We start from the raw sequence: 20,214 nt of genomic DNA on the forward strand, positions 1-20,214 counted from the left end.
GGATTCAGCTTCATGTTATACTGATCCAAGATATCAAATGCTCCCTTGATATCCTGGAGGTGATCCTCAGCCTTTTTAGATTTCACCACCATATCGTCAATATATACCTCCATGGTGTCCCCCAGCTTATCTTTGAACATCATGTTTACTAATCTCTGGTATGTTGCACCTGCATTTTTCAAACCGAAAGGCATAGCAGTATAGCAATATATACCTGTTGGTGTTATGAAAGCAGTATCCTCCTGATCCGAAGGCTCCATTTGAATCTGCTGAAATCCTGAGGATGCGTCCATGAACGTTAACATTTCATGCCCAGCAGTAGCATCCACCATTGCATCGATATGAGGAAGGGGGAACGGATCTTTAGGACAAGCCTTATTCAAGTCCGTGTAATCTACACAGACTCTCTATTTCCCATTCTTCTTCTGAACTACGACCACATTTGCCAACCACCTTGGGAACTTGACTTCTCTGATCATCTTGGACTTCAATAGTCTTTCAACTTCCTCTTGGATGATCGTATTCCGCTCAGGAGCAAATTTTCTTCTCTTTTGCTGAACAGGCTTGAATGATCTGTCAATTCCAAGCTTGTGAGTGATAATGTCTTTGGATATGCCTGTCATATCCTCAAGCTTCCATGCAAACGTTGACATCCTGCATTTCAAAAAGTTAGTTAACTGCACTTTAATATCCTGAGGGATATTGGTTCCTACGAGCACCGAGATATCAGGATTATCCTGATCCAGGATAATTTTCTTCACATCCTGCTCCGAAGCTTCCAAGGTATCCTGGGCCCGCATCTTTAATTGCTATGCTTGATTAGGCTTAGTTGAAGATTTCATCGAAGATGAGTAGCATTCTTTCGCTTCCTGCTGATCACTTTCAACCTTGACAACTCCCCAAGGGGTAGGGATCTTGATGCATTGATGATATGTTGATGGCACAGCCTTCATATCGTAAATCCATGGTCTTCCCAGTATGATGTTATAGCAGGATAAGGAGTCTATCACACAGAAGCGTTGTATCGAGTTGACCCCTTCAACGTATACTGGTAACTTTATCTCTCCTACAGTATTTCTAGCTTCTCCACTAAAACCAACGAGCACAGTGGACTTCGAAGTAATGTCCATCGGAGATACATTCATCCTCTTCAATGTTTCCAGCTGAATTATATTGACAGAACTACCGTTATCTACCAGTATCCTGCGTACGAAATGGTTAGCCACATATAATGTTATTACCAAAGCATCATGGTGAGGATCCTGAACAGTATCCCTGTCATCACTATCGAAAGTGATCACTTTATCAGTTGTGAGGGTAGTCATCCTGGCCGGTTTGTCTCCTCTTTCACTCTTAGCTTCCTTTGCATGCCTCTTAGCCGCCGAATACGAAGTCCCACAAATGTCGGATCCTCCTGAAATAAAGTTAATTATCTTGGCATCTGCTGGGGGTGATGCTGCTCGTTCAGGATCCTTCTCGGGATCCTGCCCTTTATTCTTCTTTTTTTCCCAGCAAGTCCTTCAGATACCCCTTGCTTAACAGGTAACTTATCTCTTTCCTTAAAGCAATGCAATCCTTGGTCATATGTCCGAAGTCTTCATGGAAGGCACACCATTTAGATTTATCCTTCCAATCAGCTTTCTGCTGGTTCTTTCGAGGCCACCTAGCTTTGTCCCCTAAACCCTGCATAGCATACATTAACTCAGGTATATTAACAGAAAAGCAGTATTAAGATAAGTCAGGATATTCTTCAGGATCCTCGTCTTCAACAGCATTCACTTTCTTGTTGTCATTTCTGGCATATGGCTTGGAGCGATATGGCTTATATGAAGATTCTGATTTCCTGTTAGTTGATTCATAGGTTGAGGTAGAATTCATCCTCTCCTGCATCTTCTTGTCATCTTCCAAATGGATATATCTCAAAGCCCTGTTAGAGCTTCGTCGAGATTCCTGCAGGGGTCATTACAAGATCCTAATAAAACTGAGAATCCTTTTGCAACCCCATCTTAAAAGCTTGCACAGCTATTGCAACATCAAGATGTGGGATATCCAAGGATTCTCGACTGAATTTGTTCACATAATCCCTCAAGGATTCCTGAGGCCCTTGAGTTATCCTGTAAAGATCACTGGTTAGTTTCTCAAAACTCCGGCTGCAAGAAAACTGACTATTGAATAAATTAACCAAATGAGCAAACGAGGTAATTGAGTGAGGAGGGACATTTAATAGCCATTTTAAGGCTGATCCTGTCAGGGTAGACCCAAAACCCTTACATAAGCATGCTTCCTTGAGCTCCGGAGGGATAGGGTTAATCTCCATTCTTTCCCTATACTGGGCAATATGATCTTCAGGATCCGTAGTCCCATCATACAGCTTCATGTTGGGAGTCTGAAATCTTTTTGGGATTTCAGCATCACAGATAGGATATGCAAAGCGGGATATCCTGTGGCTGTCTTGGGATACTTCCGGAATTGGCTGGACCACCCCAGGTACACTGGATATCATGTTCTTCAATTTCTGGAGCTCCCTGGTAAATGTTGACGTCATACCTGCATCCTGCAAAGAGCCATTGTTGTTAGTAGCAAGAATATTATTATTTGACACATTACCGGTCTGAGGATTTTGGCCATATCCTGAAGCATATCCTGAACTCCTCACAGTCGACATCCTGACCGAGGAGGGTATCTCAGGGGTATGATTCTGAGAATGGCTTGGGACGATATTCCCCCTGTTGTCCTCAGTGTAAACTGCGGAACTGAAATTCAAAGCCCTGGGTTGTATAGGAGTGACAGTTTCTTCAGCGGGTCTACTCGAGCTAGCTTTTAAGAGTTGTATTTCTCTTAACAGCATTTGATTAGTTTCCTGTTGCTGCCTCATTTGTTCCTGCACACTTCCAAATAAAGTTAGAATTTCATCATTAGAGGCTAAAACGGGAGCAGATCCCTGAACACTCCGAGTAGGGATAACATCTTGAGATTGTGAAGAAAATGGCATCCTTGGAGGAGGTGGTGGAAGCACCGAACCGATAGTAGCAGAGGTTGCAGCAGACGTAGTGGAGGAGCTCATGTTTGATCTTGAGGCCATTGTAAACAATGTGGCAAAAAGTTTTGAAAATAGAAAACCGATTAACGATTTTACAAAGATTTTTAGTAAAAGTAGCACCACTTGCCCCACGGTGGGCGCCAAATTGTTTTGGTCAAAAATTACCGAAGCAATTTAGTGATCAAATTAGTTAAGTGAGGTAGTGTGCTAATATTACGTGTGAAAAATGCGTTAACCAAATTAGTTATGAAAACAGTTTCAGGATACGGCTCGGGATATCGAACTGTATCCACAATCAAACAATGAGCAAAAAGGTAAATGTTGACACGTGATGTACGAGGAAAGCCCTTGATCAATCTAGATCGCCGGCATAAAACCTCGGGAGTTGACAATCGCAGCTGCCTAGTTCTTCTATTGGTTCAAATATGAGGATACAGTGCAGGATGTGGTGCGGATCGACTACGTGTTACAATGCAATTCGAATACAAGTGTTGTGTGTAGTGTTTGCGATGAGTTAGAGAGAAAGTGTTCGAAAATGTGTAAGTTGAGTGCCTTAATCTGATCCGCCCCCATCTATTTATAGTAAAACGAATGTAACTAACTATCCTATATAACCGGGATCCAACGAATATTCCTTAGCCGAACGTTGTAGACCTGGTCTTTCGGGTTCAACGTCTCTCCTTTAACAAATACGCCCGAGTCTTGAGGAGATGAAGTCCATTTGACCGTTAGCAAGTCCCAGTCTTTAACCTGCACGTGATTAATTCGATATACCTCAGGATATCACCCAGGATGTTAGCAATATCCCCGTCCAGTATCCTGATCGCAGATAAACAATTAAAAGCAGGATATAGTTCAAGATATGTATGCTTAGAAAATGAGCCATAACAACAGTATTAAGAGCGATTACAATGTTTATATCTACTCAATTACTCACTCAGTATTTGTCACGTTGGCAGTTACAATGACCGTGGTCATATTACTATTGGCTAACTCTTGGTCCAATAGTAACGCTTGATTAGTATACAAAACCCCACATACCGGCAGTAATTGTAGAATACAAAGGCTTAATCACTGTAGTATAATTGAAAAACATTTAGGGTTTTGTAAAGCACAAATAATATGGCTCACAATCTGTGAGAAAAAGAGAATGACTCACATTGTAAATTTATGTTTTTCTACAGGCTTCATGGAAATATTTTCTGCTAATTTTCTTGAGTTCCTATTAAAAATATATAATGCACGCGCGTTAGTATAATAACCAAATTCAACTTTATCAATACGTCATGAGACAGAATCCCAACTTAGTTTACAATGCATAGCCCTAAACAGGCAGCGCTTTGGCATCAGTTTCTGGGTTCCAGATCAATCGGACATGGTATCGAATTAGTAATCGGAGGTTAAAATACTTACAACGGGGCAGAGCTTCGTGATTTAGGGGGTATTTTAGCTATTATTTACGGATTCATATGTTGAGAGAGAAAGAAAATGTTGAACGAGGATGAACTGCTGAATCTCCGCTCAATTTATAGGTGTTTTCGAGGTCTCTCGCGCCCCGCGACCCCCTTCCCTCATTCTTTTCGCGCCCCGCGAGGGCACCCTAGCTACGACTAGGGTTGCCTGATCATCAGGTAGGTCCAACACGTGTCAACATGAGTGACCGGCAATAAAGGGGCCCGTCGCACCCCGCGACACACCCGGGCAGATCCCGTCGCGGCCCGCGACTGAATGAAAATTGTTATTTTATTTGTTTTTTTTAATAAAATAAGGTTATACGGGTTTGGTTTTGTAATTGCGGGTGTTTTTAGGGCGTTTTTTAGGGTTGTTATAATTACACACCTACTTAACTGATAAAACTAACCTTCATCCATTTTAGGGACTAATCGAGTAACAACTGAGCAAACCACGGGGAGCAAGGGTGTAATTTTAAAAAGTTATGAACTAAAGATGAAATTTAGACAAACCACAGGGACTATTCAGGCATTTTACTCCTTATATCATCTTAAAGTTTAAAAATACGTCCTTTTATTTAATTGTCAAAATGCATAAATATTTAAGATTGATGTAAGAACTCAACATCATCATCATACTCAGTAAATCTCACCAATAGCAAAACAAAGATAGAGTCTTAGGAGAGTAAGATGTAGACAACCTTAAGTCTACCCCGTAGGAATAGAGATGTTACTTCCAGTGAGACCCCGGCTCGATAGTAATTTTGCATCAAACCTTGGACATAAGGCACATAACACTCAGCAATCGGGACAAAGATCAATTAGTGCATGTACCCTTTTGTCTTTCAGTCATCAACGCCACCACATGATGCATGATTAACCGTCCTCAACTTTTAACGATATTTTCACGAAATTAGTAAAATAACGTCAAAATTAGTGCACTTTCACTTTTGCCCCTGATGACCCACACATATATACATTATATGCGCATACCGTAACCGGACGTAATGTAAGAACTCAAATCAGTTATATAAAATTAAGATGTTTATAAAGCATGTAGTTTTTTTAAATAAATTTGGTTGATTATAAATTTTCATTATTTGTATTAACAAATTTTATCACTTGAGTTATTTCATGTTAGAAAAAGCCAAATATTTACATATCTTATACAAGTTTTATATATGTTATATTATGACTAGTTTATTTTTATTTAAACTTTGATAAAATTTGTACTTACAATTGAAAAGGTCAAATATGATTAATTTCATGATAACTTTTTTTTTTTTTGATTTTATCTTTCGGTTGTTATATCGAGTGAGTGAGTGTCGGTATCAGAACAACATCATAATGAATTGAACCGATACCGATCAAACTTCTGTCACAACACGTGAAGAAATCCACTAGTTGGCAACAAAGTTAAAATAAGAGTAGCAATAGTCACATTATCAATGTGAATTATTACGAGTGGTACTAAACATGAGACCCACCATTAAAAAAATGTGAGGGAGGAAGCCCTAGTTTTGATTAGAGTAAAGTACAAAGATGGTTCTTATGGTTTATTAATATTTTGAATTTGGTTCATAGATTTCCAAAAGTACATGGATAGTTCTAGGGGTTTGCACATTGTTACGTATTTAGTCTTCAACTTTACCAAAAGTCACATGGATGGTCCCCAGCTTTTGCACTTTCTAACGCATTTAGTTACTAACTTGGACCTGCTAAAACCTTTGGATTTATTGGCTAAGACTAAATGTCTTACAAAATGTAAACTGCATGGACTATCCGTATAGTTTTAAAAAGCTAGAGATCAAATCCAAAATTTTGATAGCCACAACGACCATTCGTATAGTTAGATTATTAAAATCCATTTTTAAACCGTTTATTTCTCACACATTGTGTAAAACTGTAAATTGAAGTTTTACATCACCGTAAATTGAAGTTTTACATCACCGATACACAAGTTACAAGTAGCACTCCACCATACGGAACACTCTCTGGTCCATTAGAAGTGATGTCGTGTCAATTATAAATATTATTATTATAATAAATTCTAAGAAAAACCAAGATTAGGTTTAGTTCTTCCCCCAAATACACAAACAATCACTCAATCGGAAACAAGATTATCATCTAAAACACCAATTTTACACTTTTTCATCTGAATCTGTCGGTAGATTCCTCTTAATCCATTCAATTTCGCTTTTTTGTGGCCCATTAACATTTTAGGGTTTCCCGCACACTTAACATATTGAAAAGAACACACACATAGCTTCAAAGGTACGTTTTTTCTTTGTTTCTCAATGTTTCTCAATCTAAAGTTTCGATTTTGTTATAGATTATTAGGTTGATTGGTTCATAGATCCTTGTTTGGGTTATGGTAGATCTCAATTTGTGTTCTTTTGATTGATCATGTTTGTGAATTGGATGGATTCTTGATTTACTGATCTGAATTTAGGGGCATGAGGTTTGGAATTGGTGAATTTTGGTGAATTCAGGTGGGGAGGGTAAGTGAGAATTGAGAAGATGACGGATGTTCGGTTACAACGGTTACAGAAGCCGGAGAGTACGACGGATGCGTGTTCGGAATACGAGAGGGATGGTGATTTTGAGAGGGGGTTGGAAGAGTTGATGAGGGGGCAGTTGGATGATTGTATGTCGTTTGAATCGTGCAGTTCGCCGAGGAATGATGAAGATGAGGATGAGAGTGAAGGTGGTGGTGATTTGGTGGTGAGGAGGAGGAGGAGGTCGGATCTCGAAGGCGATGATCTAGCGGAGACGTCTGCGGCGAGAAGACGACAGTCGCGGATTTTGAGCAGGTGGGTTGCTCGACAAGCGCAGGAGATGATCACCACGAGAGAGCGGAGGACTCGGGAGAATGAGTTGATGGCGCTTGCTGGCTTGCACACGGTTTCCATGCTCGATTCTTCGTTCTTGCGGGAATCTCCGTCGCAGTCACCTACTTCTAGGAGACAGGGGAATGTTGAGAGACCGAGCTCCCGTGCGTCGTCTATTTTGCAGATGTGGCGGGAATTGGAAGACGAGCATGTGTTGAATCGGGCACGCGAAAGAGTTAGAGAAAGACTCCGGCAACAGAGCGGTGTGGACTCGACTATGTCGGAAAGCCGAGCAAGTGAGCGCGGGAGTGAAAACGATTACGGGGATTGGTCCAATGATCAAATGGAAGCACAAAACGAGAGTCAAGAAAACGACGCTTCTAACCGTGAGCAGTCTCCTGATTCAGTTGAGCTTGATGTTGAACGAGAGAGGGAGAGAGTGAGGCTTATAGTTCAAGGATGGAGGGAAACCGGTGTCGCAGAACATTCATCTAGTGTTCCTGAGCGAAGTGGTAGCTCACGAGCTGAGTGGCTCGGTGAAACAGAGCGCGAAAGGGTTCGGATTGTGAGGGAGTGGGTTCAAATGACTAGCCAACAAAGGGGGTCTCGTGGCAGTCATGATCAAAGTCAAGATAGGACAGGTGGAGACCAGGATGAAGGTCAACCCGAGCATATTAGACGGGATATGTTGCGGTTGCGTGGGAGACAAGCTTTACTTGATCTACTTGTTAGGGCCGAGCGGGAACGCCAAAGAGAACTTCAGGGCTTAACGGAGCACCGTGCTGTTTCTGATTTTGCTCATAGAAACCGTATTCAGGTCAGTTTTTTTTTTTTTTAATCAAGATTCAACATCTTCTGTTTTTATCGTTTCGTGCTGTTATATTAGCAATCAGAAAGTTTTTTTTATAAGATAAGTGTTGACGTTTGCTTTCATCGCGACAGTCGTTACTGAGAGGCAGATTCTTAAGAAACGAAAGGCCCGTTGAGGAAGAGCGGCTTCCATCAGTAGCAGCAAGTGAGTTAGTCCAGCTGAGACAACGCCACACCGTCTCTGGTCTCAGGTACGTTTTGGCATACGGGTCAGGCGGGTTGGGTAACAGGTCGAAACCGGTCAACACAAGCTGGGATATATGTATTTTCTTGTGATATTCATATTCTGATTCGTGCATGCATCTTATTCTTAATTAGGGAAGGGTTTCGGTCTAGGCTAGAAACCATTGTTCGTGGTCAAGCAAGCAGTCAACCTGAAAATTCATCCGACAACACCACCACGACCACCACCACTGATTTTAGAACCGATGGGACTCATGCAAACACTCCACAACAGATTGAGTATGAAAATACGGAGCAAGCTCAATCATCGGTTCAAGAAAACAACATTCATCAGGTTTCAAACCATACGGGGAGTTCGGAACCGGGTGCAACCGTTCAAGTTCCAAATCAGCAAGCCAGCATTGACGGAGAAGATTGGCAGGACCATGCTTCAGAAGACATTGATCATAATTGGCAAGAAAGTTCAGGTAATGATTGGGTACAAGAAACCTCAGGGACTGAACCGGCTGGAACACGTGAACCGGCTGAAACTTGGTCTGATGGACCTTCTGAACCGCTAAGAACCACCCGACAAACCGTTCCTACCAGGAGAGCCAACAGATTTCACGCACCGGAAGATGATAACGTGTATAGTATGGAATTAAGAGAACTTTTAAGCAGGTAACTTTTTTTATTTTTGTAGTCGTTAATAATTTGTGCTTTAATTTGTTTTTTGTTTTTATATAGGAGAAGTGTTTCTAATCTTCTTAGAAGCGGATTCCGTGAGAGTTTGGACCAGTTAATTCAATCATATGTCGAAAGACAAGGTAGCGGTCCCGTTGATTGGGATCTACACCGAAACTTACCCACCCCAACATCGCCAGAGGGCGGCCAAGAACCGCATGAAGCCATTGATAGACCGTCACTAGCTGCACCATCTCCGCCAGTACCGCCACCACAACCGATGTGGCACCATGATATCCCACATTCTAGTTGGTCTCGTCACAGTATTCATCGTTCTGAACTTGTAAGTCAAGCATGTGATACCGTTTTATTATATTTTGATCTCATTCGTGATTAGGTAATAATAATATTAATTTTAAATTGGGATTCGTGGATTAGGAATGGGAGATGATTAATGACTTGAGGGCTGACATGACGAGGCTCCAGCAAGGCATGAGTCATATGCAGAGGATGCTTGAGGCTTGCATGGATATGCAACTTGAGTTACAACGTTCGGTTAGACAAGAAGTCTCTGCTGCTTTGAATCGGACCAGTGGTGGACAAGGTATTATGTTAACATATAAACTGCTATTACTAATATGTAATAAATGCTAGAGGGGTTAGTGATTGAACAAGTTCGGCCTGTTCGGGTCAAATGGCTGGTACATGATAAACGGGGTGTTTCTGTCTTTTTTGTTAACTTAAAGGACAATTCGGTCTTTTTCACTTTATGTACAAGCATTTAAAATATCCCTGACTTAACGGAGAAAAATGGATGGAGTTAACGAGCCGGATGAAATTGGCAAGATTTCAAACCTTTTGGATCCAGATGCGAAAAAACAAACCTTTGGTCGAAAGTCGTAAAACCGACCAAACCTTAGGGACGAAAATGGCATTTTACTCTTTCATTAAAAAATCTAAATTATTTAATCTTTTTAGTAAAGTGATTTAGAAGGCCTTTATGAACCAAAAGTACACGTCAGCGAGACTAGTTCCGTTTGACCAGTTTCCTTTTTAGCTATTTTTGCTTTTGACCCGTTAAGCACCTCTACTAGATGCATACAGAATAAAGGAACTTAAATATAGCGAAATGTCATATAGGTGTTGATGCAACAACTTCTGAAGATGGATGCAAATGGGTTCATGTCAAAAAGGGAACGTGTTGCGTCTGTTGCGATAGTCAAATTGACTCGCTACTGTACAGGTAATCCCCTCTTGACAACCACCAAATATGCCACCTTGTGAGCTTTAAATTCTTGTTCTTTTTTAAATGTAATCTTATTATGTGGTACAGATGTGGCCACATGTGCACGTGCTCAAAGTGCGCAAACGAGTTGGTTCGTGGAGGAGGGAAATGCCCCTTGTGCCGGGCCCCTATCGTTGAGGTAATCCGAGCTTACTCCATATTGTAAAAAGTTACAAGTCGGGCCGAGGTAGAAAATTTCCATCATCTACTGCCGCTCACACGAAGTCTCGTATAATCATATGTATAGTGTTTTTCATTTTCTGATAAAGATATGCTTTGTATAAACGAAGGACAGTTGGTGCGTTACGATTGGTCGTAAATAAAGTTCCCAAGGAATTAAAATTTATAATTTAAATTTGAGTTGATTTAATTGAAGGCATCACTATCAAAGTGGTTGAGAAATAGCATCACATGCTTCACAATTGCCTGTCTTGCAAGAGTTGTCAAAATATATTTTTCCAGGTCATGGCTCATGTTTTCCTACCAAATCTTCTATTGTTTGTGGACCATTCTACCCTTATCAAGTTTCTTTCATTATCAACAATTATTGAAAATAAATGCAAACATCATTAGTGAATTGTCCTTTTTTGGAAGTTATGGACTTGATGAAGGGATATGATAATCAAAACACATTAACCTCTACAATTTATATATACATTATTTTTTTTTTCTTTGAAATGTTTCATTATTATATTGAACAAAATTAAACATCCATCTTCAAATCTCTCCTCCAAAAAGGTTTTTCATTTTCTATGCAAACAAAGCGAAGTTACCTGCACATTCTCATTGGTTAACAGACATTTATGACGTCTAGAGGTGCACGTAGAACCCGGAACCGACCCAGAATACCTGACCCAGAACCGGTTTCTACCATACCTGAACCGCAGGTACAAACCAGTTCCAGACTCGGCCGAAGAAAAAGGAACCGAACCGGAGGCTCCACCTCTATCCGATCAAAACCCGGACCCGAACCGGCCAAAACCAGAAAAAACCTAGCCAAACTGGTCAAAACCCGAACGTACCCGAAACCAATTGTTGACCAAAACCGGACCCGGTTCTTAGGTTACCGTTCTAAAAAAAATCTGTTTTGTGCACCTCAAATGACGTCCCACGAGTTTTCTAAAAAAAAAACGTTTTGTACACCTCTAATGACATCCCCGAGTTTACTAAACAGATTCTCGTAGTTAATCCAGAGTTCAAACTTCAAACTGGGTTGCATTTGCCATAAGGAATATTGGATTTTAATATTCCCAACTACTCGTCATGGCCACGAACAGTCTCAACTTCAAAAATAACCACTGACAGTCCCAACTATTAACATATTGGCCTCCTATGGACCTTGACTAACAGAACCCTAACGCCGTTAGTCTCCGGTCGTCGGAAAAACGTTTTTCGCCGAAAAACTCATTTTTGGCCGAAAAACTCAACATTTTTGTCCCAAACCTCTTTCTAACCTTATTATGGACCTCTAATAACTTTTTTCTAGTAAAAGACCCAATTATTGAAGTCGCCGGAAAACTCAACTTTTTGGCTGAAAAACTCAACATTTCCGTCCCAAACCTCTTTGTAACCTTCGATCGGACCTTTAGAAACCTTTTTCTGGCCAAAAACGGTTTTCCGGTGACCGGAGACTAACAACGTTAGAATTCTGTTAGTCATGATCCATTGGTGGCCAATATGTCAATAGTTGGGACTGCCAGTTATTATTTTTTAAGTTAGGACTTTTGACGGCCAATGACGAATAGTTGGTATTATTAAAATCCAATATTCCTTGCCATAAATTCGAGCACAGGGTAAAAGATGAATGCAAACACAAACAATGCGTTACAAATGATAGAAAACTTCTCAACAGGATAAATTTTAGAAAAAATCACAATTATCTACCTCTCCGGTTTTTTTATACACACTACCAATTTCATATATTGCATCACTGCCATACTTTAACAACATAAGCTTGGTTTTCTTCCTCATATTTAAGTAATGTGTTTTCATGAATATCTGAGGAGCATTTTATGAAAACCAGCTCCGTCCAGGACCAATCGCTTTTAGCTTTAAAACAAGCTCTTCACGTTGTGCTTCTACTTCGGCATATTTAAGGCTCATATGGAGATACCGTTCTTGAAGCTCGCTTAGCTCCCTCTCTAGTGATGAAACCTCATTCTTATGTTCTTCGTTAACGTCTGACTCGCGAGCAGGTCCCTCAGACACGAAGCTGAAATTTCATAATAACAGCAGTAATTAGCATATACAAGTGAAAAAAAAAGATCAATTACAAACATAAACGAACCTCTTAAGCTGTAGTTTATACATTTCGTTAGCCTCCAATGCCTCGGCAAGTGCAACTTCTAATGATTGGACTTTCGAGTCAACCTTATTAACTTCCGCATCCTATGGTGTGAAAAAAGTCAATGTCAGGAGATAAGAGATGAAAACACAAAAATATAATAACATAAAAAATTAAATTAAAAAATAAAATAAGAAAGAATATGATAGGACCTCTGTACTATCTGATCCAGTTGATATAGATATAGCCTCGTGTTCATTCGGTTTCAAATCTTGCTTTTGCTCCTCAAGAGCCTCTGTTTTCTTTAGGTATTCGTCTTTTTCCTCTTGAAGACGGTTTATTTTCCACTGTAGTTGACTATTTGACCGCTTTAATCGCCCAACTTCGTTTTTCAACTCAGCATCCTGTGCACCTAACGCTTCTCTAGCAGTTAAATCCCCTTGAAGCCTCAAAATCTTTTCTTCCAAAACAATTTTATTCCGTTTATGATCCTCTAATTCAATCATAGACTTCTGCATGCTAGATACTTTTTCAACTAACGAAATGTTTTCTTCTTTTAACTGCTGATAATCGTCGGATACCATTTGCAACGAAGCCGACAACCTTTCATTTTCAAATTTCATATCGTTTAGCGAGTTCTTAAGCGCCACGATTTCATCTTGCAATACCGGAAGTCTCTGTAACTGGTCTTTAAGGCTTGAATTCTCTTCGGTAACTTGTACGGTTTTGTATTCATAAGATTTAACGTTAGCAGAAAGCTCACCAACGGTGTTTTTCAGTTTTTCTTCGCTAGACCTCGTATTCTCCAACAATTCCATTAATTTCTCATGGTTTGTTACTAGCTCTTCATGGTTCTGTTTGGAAGAATCGATCTCAACCGTTAGATCTAAAATCTTTTTTTCATATTCAACCTGGATCGTATCAACCTTCTTCTCAGACAATCTAAGTTTTTCTTCAACTTCCGCAATCGAATTTACCAATTTATCCTTCTCCGCACGTAAAACATGCATTTCGAGTACCGCTTCCGAAGCCATTTTATCCCGTTCGTCATGAGTCGCCGACATTTGTCGATTTAAGTGTTCTACTTCTTGTTTAAGGTTTTCAACCTCAACAACCTTATCCGAATACATCTTATTCAACACGTTCTCGTCAGTCACACACTTCTCCGCATGTTCTTTAAATTTCTGACGTAAACCATCAATTTCTGAATTGAACGTTTTCTCTTTCAATTCAATCCCATCGATCATCGACGATAACTTTTCTTCTAAATCTTCCGAACTCTTCGACAACTTCATAAAATTATCTTGCGATTCTTTTAATTTCGTTTCGAGAATCGTGCACCGATTATTCAACTCTAATCTTTGCTGGCGTAATTCACTATTCGATTTCTGAAGCAAACTGCATTCTTCCATGAGATTTTCGGTAGTCGATTCTAATTTCGGATTCGCTTTTCGTAAATACTCGCATTCTTCTTGCGCTTCTAACCACCGTTTCTGCATGTCCTGCACTTTCTGTCGCATATCAACTTTCGTACTTTCTAATTCACTTTCCAATTTTTCGATTTCTGATTGTAATTTCAAAACTTGAGATTCCGAATGCTCCGCTTCTAACCGACTCGATTCCCGATCATCGGTTAAATATCTTAATTGCGGTTCTAGTCCCGCTATGCGCCCCGATAAATGTAGATTCTCTTCTTCCAATTCCGCTAACTGCATCTCTAATTCGTGATTATGCGTCTCTAACTCCAGTATTTTCTTTTCGAGAATCTTCGTGCCCGAAATATGCGAATCCTTTGTATCGTCTAATTCTTTCTGCATAACTTTCAAACTTTCTTCCAATCGATCGTTTACTAGTTTCAGATCTGACAACCGAACCGAAGAAGTAACAGAACCGCCATCGGTTGAAAGATCGTTATTTGATTCTTTGAGCTTATAAAGGAGATCGAGATTTTCATCAGTAAGCTCGTTACAATCTCTCTCAAGTTCTAGAACCTTCTCCCTCAACGCTTTGACTTCTTCATCGAGATCCCGAGTTTCTATCGTGCGTGACTCGGTTTCCCGTGACTCGGTTTCGTTCAGAACCGGTACGGCAACAGTTTCCGATAACTTTGCTTTTAAACTATTTATTTCTTCGTCTTTCAAGTGTAATTCTTGTCGCCATTTTGACTCATTATCCACTAGAGTTTGACTTTTCTCTTCTAGAGTCTTCTCGAGATTCAAGATCATATCTTCCAATCGTTTTTGCGATTCCTGATGTTTCTGTAATTCGACGTCTGAGTTCCAACTGTCACCTGCCGGTTGTTGTTCGGACGATTCACGACTCTCGATCTCCATTCTCTGTTTTTCTATCGTTTCTTCTAGTTCTTGAAGAACCGAAACAAGCTCGAGATTCGATTCTTGAGTTTTGCTCAACTGTAAAGCCAAATCATCGTTCAAATTTTTCTGAAATTTTATTTCTTCTTCGAGTTTTACCTGGATATCCTTATTATCTTGAACCTGATTTTTTAGATTAACGGCATCACGTTCTTTAACCGCTGATTCACCTAACAGAATTTTCAGGTGTTTGTTTTCGTCTTTCAACCCGTTACATTCTTTTTGTAATGCCGAAAGCTCCATCGTCACATTTTCAAGATGCTTTGTTTGATTGATAGTTTCATTTCTTGATAAATCAAGATCGACTTTTAATTTTCTAGCGTTTCTTTCCCATGATCGTGCTTCTGCGCGGAGTTCTTCGGGTGTAGACGCGTCAGCTTCTAGAACAAATTCGGATGATGAATGAAAGGTTCGTAATGGTGATGCAGGAATGTGTGAAACTTTTCCAGAATCTTGTCGTTGATTTAGAAGATTCTTTCCGGAGCGATTTGATTTAGGAGAATCGTAAACGTTGACCAAACCGGTTGACTCTGGTCTTCCGATTAGATCAACTGTAACTTCACTTAGGTTACTAAGAGAACTTTCCCTCCCAAAAGAATCATCCATTGAATCGAAACTATGATATGATCTCACTGTCGATGAACTTGTCGCCTGCAACAGAAATAAAATGACGTGACATCATGATTGCAAAAAAACGTAAAGTTTGCACATTTTGATATCTATATCTATACTATATATAATGCATAACACAAAAACATTTTAAGATACCTAAAAGTTAAGAACTTTTTTTTCGCTTTAATGCAAAAACTACAACCTAAAGTGAGGGTAAATCAGTCTTTCAAACACTAATTACACTTTAATCCCCTGATCTTAGTTACACTTTAATCCCTCATCTTTAACAAAACTACAGATAATTAGTTAGGTGGTGTTTGTTTTTCTAAAAAAGATCTGCGCAAGCTCTTCTGTCTGCGCCGCGCAGACATTGCCATCTGCAGACTGTTTGTTTTTCTGAAGACGTGATAACTTTTTTGTACGTTAATATTTTTTTTAAATTACAGCATAAAAACGAGTATTTTATTCTCTTTAACTTGAGTATAGTATTGCTATATAGTTTATTTAATTAAAAAATTGATATGTTACGTGATTAACAGTGTCTAAGGATGAGCAATAACTGAATCGTTAACCGAAACCTTTCAATTAAAGTTGTGAAAAATACCCTGCTGCCAAGTGCTCTTGCAGGAGATGCATCCACAACGCTATCGGTTGATGAAGATCCAACGTTATTATTGTTTGTACCGTGAGGTGCATCTGACATGTTATCTAAATCACTATATTCTGAATTAACATCTTCTGCAACGGAATTAGAGTCTCTGGATCTGTTTTCAAGAAACGTGCAGCATGTTACGACTTACAACCTTTGTGATGATCGGAAGAGAACATTAATCTTTACAAACTTTGTTTGAAAACAAACCTCAAATTTGCTCGAGGATTTAAGCACTGAATAGCCACCTGCAAACAGATAATCCAAACTCTTCCTTCTGAGAGAGCAAACACAGGACTTCGTCTCATAATAAAGGTCTAATTTTTAAAAATTACAAACTAAATACTAGAGAAGCCATAGTATGATAATATATATTGTTATGATCCTAGTATAAATCCACTAGGGGTGAGCAGAAAAACCGAAATAACCAAACCGTAACCGAAATAAGCGAAAAAAACGAACCAAAACAAAAACCGACAGTTCGTTTTTCGGATTTTTAATGACCGTAAATTTCGGTTCAGTTTTTGGACAACCATTTTGAATAACCGAAAAAAACCGAACTGATAAGTTACAATAGTAGGCCCAGTCCATATATTTTTATGTTTAGGTTTAACTGTTTAAGTTGTTTAAGTGTTTAACCCACGCTAGTAGAAATTATTAATTTTATTCTTGAATATTAAGTATTTATAATAAATACATTACTACGTTTATTTATAATTGAAATCATTTATCTATTGCCTACAAGAAATAACTAAATGTAATATATAAATTAAACGATCTTCAAATTTATTTTTGAATCTCAAGTAATTTTGTTCCAGAAACCGAAAAACAGCACCGAACTGTTGCTAAAACTGAAAAAACCGAAACCGAACAGTTTTCAAAAACCGAACCAAACCGTGCACACCCCTAAAATCCATGATCCCATCCATATTATAAATTAATAATTCTTCAAAAATATAAATTTCTGGGAAAATCGACTCGCCTGTAAGATGGTTCCGTGGTCACACTTTTTTAGCGGTAGTGCAACAGGAAGAGACGTTTCAGAACTAAAATAATTAGACAAATTAACGGTAACCTCTCCAAGGATGCCCGATCTAGTTGATCCCTGTTAAAAGAAAAGTATTAGAAATAATTAATAAATTATAAATGTGAGTTCAACAAGTAGAGATATATATATACCTTTGAAATTAGAAGTTTATACAGGCATTGTTGAAGCTCTTTTGATGAGTCATCTTGAGAGATCCAGATGGATTCTGATAAGCTTTCTGTCCATCGACAGTTTCCGTTATACACAGATGCTTTACCTGTTTTGGTAACGGTTTTATCTGTTTCTACGGATATGAGAGACAATGTGAGCTTATCCCATCCTGCGGGTACCTGCGTATATAACTATATATTAGACTAATATGTATTTAACTGTATTTATTTTATCATATTGTAGAAAGTTTCTATGTGTAATATTAAACTATATACATAGATCTCAATATCTCATATGTAACCATGTTATACAAACAATCAATATACGATACATTTATGAATTCTTAACAAACAAGAAATAGTGGTTACAACTAAAAATGATAGCTACTTTAAATCTAACATGGGCTGGTTTTAACTACTTGCACAGTTGCACCCTTCATTCATCATATTAACTGAAAATTTGTTCCTGTAACCGTAAAGTATCTAAATAATTATTTGAAAGGTTACGCGGCCACACAAATATCCAAACGGACCATTAGAGTATCAATATGGTATTGTTCACGCCAATTCGACCGAAAAAAAAAAAAAACTATCAATATGGTTTTGTTCATGCCAATTCCACCAAAAAAACTTGTTGAAAAACTGTAAAATTACGAAAATGCCCAGATTTAGAGACTATTAAAGTATGAATATGGTTATGGTTATGGTTTCATCAATCAATCAATCTAAATTTGACTGTTTTGAGTAAAACCATAGGCATTTTTGTTAATTTACAACTCTAAACATAGCAAAACCTTTAAAGTTATGCGATTCTTTTTTAATCAATTTTAAATATTTTCACCAAATACACATATTATCATTTATTTATGCACAAAACACATCTATTTCTTTCCAATATTTTATTTTATTTACTCACTTAAGTTGCAAGCTAACACAGAACAAAACAAAATGATTACAAGACTATCATTAATCTTATTTCTCAATCCTATAAAACTTGCTAAACACTACACGTATCATGTAATACATACATATATATATAGAGAGAGAGGGGGGGGGGGTTGAGAGACCTGAAGAGCTTGAAGACTGGAGAACTTGAAATCGAGTTTTTCGCCTGATTTAAAATCAAGAGAGGAAGATGAGGAAGAATTGCGGCGGTGAAACCTGTTCATCATCTTGTGCTTCATCATCTCCTTCATGTTGAAGTTTGATTATTGATTGTAAAACCCTTTCGTTTTCACACAGTTGTTGTTACAGAGGGAGAGAGAAGAAAGGGGAAAACATGATGGAAAGTGTGGTGGAGGTTTAGTGCCTATATTTTTTTATTTATTATGGATTGTTTGTCGTTTCTTTTGGATTTCGGAAGACCTGCGATTTACTGCTCCGGTCAAATATAATAAAAAAGATTCTTAGAAATATTCTATATAATATAAAGAAAACAACAAAAACATAACCATATTGGAATCTCAATAATAAAAAAAAATGTTATATTCAACCCTCTATATTTATGTTGTTGTGAGTATATAGGAAAGAGAAAAAATAATAAAATAATTGTTTGTCAGTAAGAAATCGATAGAGAAAGAAATTTGGATGTGACATGTTTTTAGAAACTTAACAAAATTTAAAGAAAGTTGTGTTTTTATATAGAAAAGGATAAATGTTCCAATGTGAACGCTTTTGGAAAAATCAAATCCAGATATTTTTAGGCTATGTGTATTGGGTTATGTAAATGAGAGGTTATACGACACATGCAAATGTGTAAAAAAATGGGCTATGTAACTTGAGGGTGTAGTGATGGTTATCTAGATAGGGGGTTATATGTGTGTGTATATAATGTAGCCGTTATAGGGAACTTTATCTCACACAAACATATATATGTTTGTATGAGAGAAAGTTCCCTATAACGACACTATATATATCACCCCTTCAATTGTAACCCCTCACGCCTCGAGGGGCGATGTTCCGGGTGCTATGGGCCGCTATGGGTTACATAACCCCCTTTATCACGCTCCATTACACAAGGGCTTAAGTTTTATATGTTATATAACGGGAAATCAACTCCATTACTTTTAAAATCTACACCATTTGCCTGTAAATAAGATAAAACTTTTACTACTTTAGGAGATGGACAACAATGCAAAACTTGATATCCTTGGGTTATAAGATCTTTTTAACTATAAAAGAAACTTCACCGACAAGGCCACAATGGACGTTTTAGTGTGTTTTTACTTTTATGCCTATGTGGCGTTTTTTTCTTTCTGTTTTTAAAGTGTTTATGGGACGTTCCATTTAGGAGCTCTTGTCTTGTATATAAGGATTCGGGAAAGATAAGTTAGGAGCGAAAGAGAAGAGGGGGAGGAGTGTTTTTTTGATATAAGGAAGCCGAAAACAATTTAATCAAGTGGTGAGTTTAACGGTATTTTTAAAAAGTTACCGTTGTAATTTTTCTAGTTAAATTAACATTATCATGTTGGAAATAACATATATATATAACTGTCGAATGGTACTATTTTTAACAATATGAGTTGTTATTTCATGCCATTTAACAATAACATTGAGTTGTTATTTCATGTCATTTATTTATTTTCATTACTCGCGTATTAAAAAACATAAACAACATGGCCCCATGTCTTCAATACTATTTTTGTAAGATTCGTTTAGAAATTAAAAATTATATTATTCTGAAGAAAACTAGAAAAGGTTATTTAGTTCGAGCGACATGCATATATTAAAATATGTAGGCATATTTGTCTTTTGATTCTTTAGTGAGTTTAAAGAGA

The 20,214-nt window shown here is 38.2% G+C and overlaps 2 protein-coding genes across 4 annotated transcripts; one reads left to right on the forward strand and one right to left on the reverse strand.

The window, feature by feature from the left end:
- The first annotated feature begins 6,492 nt into the window (after positions 1-6,492).
- LOC110872421 (actin cytoskeleton-regulatory complex protein PAN1) lies at positions 6,493-10,698 on the forward strand. 2 transcript variants are annotated; one of them, XM_022121213.2, is made up of 8 exons: positions 6,493-6,765; positions 6,944-8,139; positions 8,265-8,383; positions 8,511-9,035; positions 9,102-9,381; positions 9,477-9,642; positions 10,179-10,281; positions 10,372-10,698. In XM_022121213.2, exons 2-8 carry the CDS (start codon positions 7,012-7,014, stop codon positions 10,487-10,489), a joined length of 2,439 nt encoding a protein of 812 aa, XP_021976905.1. In that variant the 5' UTR covers positions 6,493-6,765; positions 6,944-7,011; the 3' UTR covers positions 10,490-10,698. The 2 variants fall into 2 exon arrangements, with proteins under 2 accessions (XP_021976905.1, XP_021976906.1); XM_022121214.2 differs by lacking the exon at positions 6,493-6,765 and having other exon boundaries at positions 6,782-8,139.
- Positions 10,699-12,068: 1,370 nt separating this feature from the next.
- LOC110872420 (CAP-Gly domain-containing linker protein 1) lies at positions 12,069-18,732 on the reverse strand. Of its 2 annotated transcripts, none has more exons than XM_022121212.2 (8): positions 18,505-18,732; positions 17,420-17,617; positions 17,223-17,345; positions 16,451-16,488; positions 16,196-16,355; positions 12,820-15,630; positions 12,611-12,711; positions 12,069-12,535 (listed from the first exon to the last, which is right to left on the reverse strand). In XM_022121212.2, the coding sequence occupies exons 1-8, from the start codon at positions 18,631-18,633 to the stop codon at positions 12,334-12,336; spliced, it is 3,762 nt and encodes a 1,253-aa protein (XP_021976904.1). In that variant the 5' UTR covers positions 18,634-18,732; the 3' UTR covers positions 12,069-12,333. The 2 variants fall into 2 exon arrangements, with proteins under 2 accessions (XP_021976904.1, XP_035832416.1); XM_035976523.1 differs by having other exon boundaries at positions 16,451-16,517; positions 18,505-18,677.
- Between the last annotated feature and the right edge of the window lie 1,482 nt (positions 18,733-20,214).

This window comes from Helianthus annuus, chromosome 8 (genome assembly GCF_002127325.2).
Source record: "Helianthus annuus cultivar XRQ/B chromosome 8, HanXRQr2.0-SUNRISE, whole genome shotgun sequence".
Taxonomy (NCBI): domain Eukaryota; kingdom Viridiplantae; phylum Streptophyta; class Magnoliopsida; order Asterales; family Asteraceae; genus Helianthus; species Helianthus annuus.

Bases quoted from the DNA above. Each gene is read 5' to 3' on its own strand.
- LOC110872421 (XM_022121213.2), top strand. From the start codon at position 7,012: ATGACGGATGTTCGGTTACAACGGTTACAGAAGCCGGAGAGTACGACG. The intron at 8,140-8,264 runs GTCAGTTTTTTT...TCATCGCGACAG, and splicing joins CTCATAGAAACCGTATTCAG to TCGTTACTGAGAGGCAGATT. The intron at 9,643-10,178 runs GTATTATGTTAA...AATGTCATATAG, and splicing joins TCGGACCAGTGGTGGACAAG to GTGTTGATGCAACAACTTCT.
- LOC110872420 (XM_022121212.2), bottom strand. From the start codon at position 18,633: ATGAAGGAGATGATGAAGCACAAGATGATGAACAGGTTTCACCGCCGC. The intron at 17,618-18,504 runs GTCTCTCAACCC...TTATATACGCAG, and splicing joins CCAGTCTTCAAGCTCTTCAG to GTACCCGCAGGATGGGATAA. The intron at 12,712-12,819 runs GTCCTATCATAT...TTCACACCATAG, and splicing joins CTGGATCAGATAGTACAGAG to GATGCGGAAGTTAATAAGGT.